Genomic DNA, 6,000 nt, shown 5'->3' on the forward strand with positions numbered 1-6,000 from the left:
AGCAGAAGTGGCTTTTCTATCCTTGTAGATGGCTCATTCTGGACCATTCCATGAGATTATGCCCTGAAGTGATCGCTTCTGGAGGAAAACAAAGAGGGCAAAGGGGAGGGTGGCATTTCAGACACCATTAGGCAGGCCGGCAGCTTGTAGGGGCCCTGCCAGCATTTCAAGACTCTTGTTAACTTTGCAGGAGATAGTTGAGATGAGTTACATGTCCGACTGGGGCTGAAATCCCTGCTAACGATGCTGAGCAGACAGACCTCTGGCTCCGGTGCCAAGCCTTTTACTGTGCCAACCCAACGCAAACAAACCTTACAGCTTTACAGCTGACAGACACTCCATAAAAGAGGTCTACCCGGGCGCATTTATCACACGCGATGGCCAGCATGCAAACAGAAGGGAACGCCTGCCAAAGCCTGAGCGAGGGGAACGGGAGGGTGGCAAAGGCTCGCTGCCACGGGGCATCACGGGGATTAATATGGAGAAGGCATAGACCGGATCGGGCACAAGGGACCAAAGATGGGACGATAGAAACGGCATTAATACCTTGTTCTGACCCATGGAAACTTATCGTTCCCAACTTTTTTTTTTAGCCATTCATCAATATTTCGGTGGTAAGTTTTCTGTTGAGATCTATGGGTCATCGGGCGGCATGAGCCCTCTGCTGTGCCGCTATATGCCACCCACGCCACACCAAAGGGGTTTTTCTGTTGGAATTCCATATTAATGCGAGAAAGGAAACTTCGCCTTGCTCCTATGGACCCCGTATGTCCATACAGGACGCAACACCTGATCCACCAGGAGGTATGGGCACCGCTACGGACTATTACATACGGCCTTAAAGTAGACCTGTCATCTTACTAAGCCGCCCTATGCAAGGACAGAACATTACAGCGTCTCACTCAAAAAAATGGCAAGAAGGAACTGTGGCTGCCGAAAAAGCCACAGGACACATACATAGGTCCCCCACCATTCTGCGACCCGGTGATTGACAGGCTGCTGGAGTGAGGTGGGCGAGCGCTCTCATGAATACGCCAGACTCACATACAGGCAGCGCACTGAACGATCCAATCTTCAGATGATCCGTCACCAGATTTCATCATGTAAACTGCATGCATTATGAAATATTTATCAGACCAGATGAGGCTGGTGTACTTATGTATAAAAAAAAAAAAAAGCTACATTTCAGAATGGCCATATAATCTTTCATTTAAGTCTCTCTCTGAAATTAAAATGGAGATTTGCCTGGAGTCACAAAACCTTAGGCTATGTGCCCACGTATGCAAAATAATTTCTGCTTCAAAACTGGACACCTTCCCAGAAAACGCGCTTTTTGATGCGATTTTTCCGCGCGTTTTCTGACTCATAGAAAATAGCTAAAAACGCTGACTTTTCCGCAAAATTAATGAGCATGCTGCGTTTTTCACCGCTAAGCTTTTTTTGAACAAAAAAAAAAAAAAAGGCATCAATGTGCACAAAAAGTGCGGAATTCATTTAAAATGAATGGGATGCTTCTTTTATGCGTTTTTGAAGCGTTTTTGACAGGGACAAACGCTTAAAAAAACGCTTACGTGGGCACACAGCCTTAATATCATACGGATAGTCTGCCAAGGATTCTCACAGCAAGTACACCAGTCTCATCAAGTCCAATATTAATTGAATAATATATACAGTTTGAACTGTGAGACATGGAGACAGGTCTGCATTAAAGGGTCATTTCCGATCATTAAAAGTTGTCACCTATGGAAAGGATATGTGATAACTTGAGGATCAGAGAGGAACCCCCACAGTTTCTAAGGGGCTCCAAAATGCAAGCGCGCCATCGGACCAATTCATTCTGACGGGGCTTACCAATTTCTGGGAGACCGGACACATGCTTATGTTGGTACTGCAACTTCTTGCCCGCTGCCCAGAAATACGAGCACCCTCCGCCAACATGGTGGAGCCAAGATAAACATAAGCTGACAGCTATCGTATGTGTACGGCCTGGGCAGAGGGATGGTATGGGATTTCAGAGACATGGCAAAACAGTGCCCCATCTGCTCACAGGTTGTGTTTGGCATTGCAGCACAAGCTCCCTGATTTCAATAGAGCTGAAGTGCAATAATAGGCACAAGCTGTAAATAAAAAAAAAAGTGGCAATGTTTTTAGAAAGAAAGCAGCCATATTTTTACAATCCAGGACAGCTTCTTTAAAGGGGTTGTCCGGCCTTGGGGTACAAGTCTTCAGTCACTTTGGCTGCAGACTTCTGATCCTCACACTGCGGACTGTAAGCATTCTCCGGCGCAGGGAGCGGACGGTCATATGACCATAAGTATGTGATTTGCATTCTTCCAGTCACATTCCGACTAGACTTTTTCCAGCCTTGCTCAATACAATTGCATTGAGCAAGGCCATGGCACGTCTAGTCGGCATGTGATTGCATGGGTGTAGATCCCATACTTGCGGTGATGAACCCACCGCTGGAGAACTCTCATAACGCGCAGTGCATGTGCAGTCAGAGAGTGATGGTAGGCTTGTAGCCTAAGGCCGGACATCCCCTTTAAGGTCACACGCATGCGTATTATAGCACGGTGTCTCCTACGGACTTATACTGTACCTGTGTCTGCATTAGGCTACGTTCACATAACCTGATTTTTGGTCGGAGTGCTGTCCGAGGAAAAAATAAATATATAAGACCTCACAAGGACAGCAGGTCCAATGTTATTCAATAGGGGTGTTCAGAAGAGCGAATGTCCATGTGCAAGAGGGAAAAAAATACAATTTAAAAAACGCATTATGCACCAGGCTTTTTCATATGTGGATGAAACTTCCTTATTGTGGGTTCACAAAAAAAAAAAAAAAAAAAAAAAAAGGGGCTCTGTGAAGAACATTAATACACAGCATAATAATAAGGGTCTGGGCGCTCGTCTCTCTCCATGTCGCTGCCAAGAACAGGACTGCTACAGTGTGAAGAGCCTGCATACAGCAGCACAGGTCTCAGCTTCCTGCCACAAGTTCTGAACTTTCCTTTTGCATTGTCCTTTATTGAAGTCTATGAAGTCTCCAATTAAAGGATTACTAAACAGTACGCCCGGCTCCCGAGCTCTGCCGTGTCCGCCCCGGTATAACATGCACTAAAAGCAGGGCATACCCCGGCCTCCTGGCAGCTGCACGCTCCGGCCCCATGGTGCAACTTCCGACAGTGCGTGAATCATTCACAGCGGCGGCGCTGACACACTGGTGACGGGTTTAACCCTTCCAAGGTTCGGCACGGAATTACTGTAAAACTTCACTCATTTCCTTGCGGGGAGCCACAAAAGGACCGAGTCAGGGCGCTGCGCTCCCCGGGTCGCTCCTGGAAAGACGCAAACTCGTAACCTGGCAGTGAACGCGACTAAGGGCGAAGGCGGCAAGTGTTCAAGTGTTACTGTTACGGAAACGATTACTGTCGACGGCCCTAATAAAGAGGAACGAGCGCATCTACCCAAAATGTAGTGGCAAGCCCCAAGAGAGTCCACAAGAGATGGCGGCAAGGGAACTACAACTCCCAGCCTGCCTGGAAAACTGGCATCCAGGGGCTGTGGTTTCACAAGCACATGACTGACACAGAGCCTGTGTCCCCATTCATCCCCCGGACTGGCACTGTCGGGGTGTGGGCCGCCCTGGGCACAATCTCTCGCATGGCGCTACAAGTTGTCAAACCAGGAAAAAGTAATGCTAAGCAAACAGTCCCCACGGCCGGCCGGCATGGCGGAACCAAACGTTTAGTGACGCCGGAGAAACCGAAGCAAAGATCCCAATGAAGAATCCGCAAACACAGAAAGTGAGCGAGTCCTCGAAATACCCAAACCGCAGAGGGCAAGAACAGACCCGACCATGTGGGCAACCAAAATAAGAGGCACGAGCCCTTCATACTGCTCTCTGAGAGGACGGTGGCAAAGAAAGTAGGCTGTCCCCATGGCAATCGCCCCTCACCACCCCCCAATGGTGACACAAAGCCCACCCCATAGCGAGCGGCACAACCGCCCCGACAGTGAACAACTGATGTACCCAACTTGTGTGTGCGCAGAAAAACCAGCTGGAAATCAATTTAAGTGATGGAGCATTTGTGGGGAAAAAAAAAAAGCCATGGTGGTAGAAACCAAACGGAGTTGTCCCATTTAAAGGGGTTGTCCAGGAATGTAACATCGATGGCTTATCCTTAGGATAGGTCAATGTCCTTATTGGTGGGGATGTGACACCCTGAGATCAGTTGATCCCAGTGTCGGCACCGGGTACTGCACATCCGCCCCCTGTTCAAATCAATAGGAGGTGCAGTACCTGGCTGCGGCCATCATACAGTCGATGGCGCTGTACAGCTCCGTAACTGAGCACCGGAAACAGATGATTGCGGGGGTGCCGGGTGTCCCGTCCCCACCAATCAGACTTTGATGACCTAAGACTAAGCCATCAATGTTATAAAAAAAAAAAAAAAAAAAAGGGATGCGCCTTTGGAGGGGCTCTTCACATAAGATTCAAAACCAAAAACCAATGTGAAAAATCTTATTAGTAACATACCGGTCTGGAGACCTCATGGCCAAACACGTCTCCACTACATCACAACCCCGTGCGAGTCTGTTGGGGGTCACATCATCAACCGCCAAGAAAAAAATATGGAAGCGGCCCCCACTTTCTAACAGCGGCCCCCACTTTCTAACAGCGGCCCCCACTTTCTAACAGCGGTCCCTTGCAGGCCGCATTCATTACCCCGCGATGTTTCGCAGCCAAAGTCGCCGTCGTCTCCCAAAATTAAAAAATAAAGAAATAAAAAAAAAAAAAATGCCACTTAATAATCAGGAATAATAACTCTGACAAACCGGCACTGTCACCAGCTGGGACCTGTAGTCCGCACACGGAGGGTTTGTCCGTCGGAAACGTTGCGATCGCCCCATTCGCGGGGAGTCCATCGCCCTCCGCGCTGTCACCGCAGAACGACACTTTCTTCGCGGTTACGGGAACTTTTTTGGGGACATTACAATAAGTTTTGTCATAAGGAGAACAAGTAAAAGTTACAGAAAGTTTGTAAAAGTGAAGAAACAAGTGTGGGACTACAACTCCCAGCACGGCCGGGCCCGCAGGGGTCTTACCGCGATCAGGGTGCTGTTCCGGCACGGCTCCCCGGCGCTGCCCCCGTCTCCCGGCTCCATGGTGCCGCCGGCGGCCTGGCTCCCCCTCGTCGTGTCGCTGCTGGCCGGCGCTGCCTGCCGGTGCTTGCCGGCTCGCTTGGCCTTGGCCTGCAGGCAGCGCTGGTGCAGCTGGAAGGTGTGCTGCCGCTCTATCTCCAGCCGCTCTCCGGACACCGAGTCGTAGCGGGACTCACAGCTGCCGTGGTGCCGCCGGCACAGCTCTATCCGCCGGCGGAGACGCTCCATCACCGCGCTGTGCCGGGGGACCACAAAATCCGCCATCTGGAGGAGGAGGGGACGAAGAGAGCAACCTGTTCCCTGCAGCGAGCCCTCCCCTCCCGCCTCACAGTCCCCCGGACCCTCTTCGCCCTCTCGCCATTGTTATCTGCGCAGCCGCCATCTTGAAACTGTTTTTTTTTTTTTTTTTTTCCTTTTCCCTTTTTTTTTTCTCTCAATACATGGGTGTGACGTCACTGCCGGCGCCGTCCAATAAAATCACAGCTGGGCGGTGACGTCGTGTTTTGTAAACGGAGTTGTTTGTCTACGGGGGAGGCAATGGGAAAAAAAGGGTGGAGACGGCGAGGAATTTCCGATTCGCCCTATCGAGTGCGCTTTTTTTTTTTTCTACGGTGCGGGCGGGGCTTGACGTGTTCGCTCCGCCCACAAGTTAGCTGAAAACAAAACACGGTTTAGTTGTTTTATTTTTTTTTTTTGGAACAAAGTTCAAATTCTGCAGAATCTAAAAATAGAAGGAAAGTAGCTGCCGCTGATTAACGCTGCGCATGGTCCGCCAACAGCTATTTATAGCCAAATGGTGCCGCTGGACGACAAGCCCAGAGGTGGTCGGACACAA

The 6,000-nt window shown here is 49.8% G+C and overlaps 1 protein-coding gene across 2 annotated transcripts in view; it reads right to left on the reverse strand.

The window, feature by feature from the left end:
• MAML1 (mastermind like transcriptional coactivator 1) overlaps positions 1–5,642 on the reverse strand; it is a 90,573-nt gene extending 84,931 nt beyond the window's left edge. For both annotated transcript variants that reach the window (XM_073568016.1, XM_073568015.1), the window contains exon 1: positions 5,109–5,642. In XM_073568016.1, the coding sequence (XP_073424117.1) occupies positions 5,109–5,429 (321 nt within the window). In that variant the 5' untranslated portion in view covers positions 5,430–5,642. The remainder of the gene's footprint in view (positions 1–5,108) is intronic.
• Positions 5,643–6,000: the final 358 nt, after the last annotated feature.

This window comes from Dendrobates tinctorius, unplaced genomic scaffold (assembly GCF_039654945.1).
Source record: "Dendrobates tinctorius isolate UK_male_01 unplaced genomic scaffold, ASM3965494v1 ptg000020l, whole genome shotgun sequence".
Taxonomy (NCBI): domain Eukaryota; kingdom Metazoa; phylum Chordata; class Amphibia; order Anura; family Dendrobatidae; genus Dendrobates; species Dendrobates tinctorius.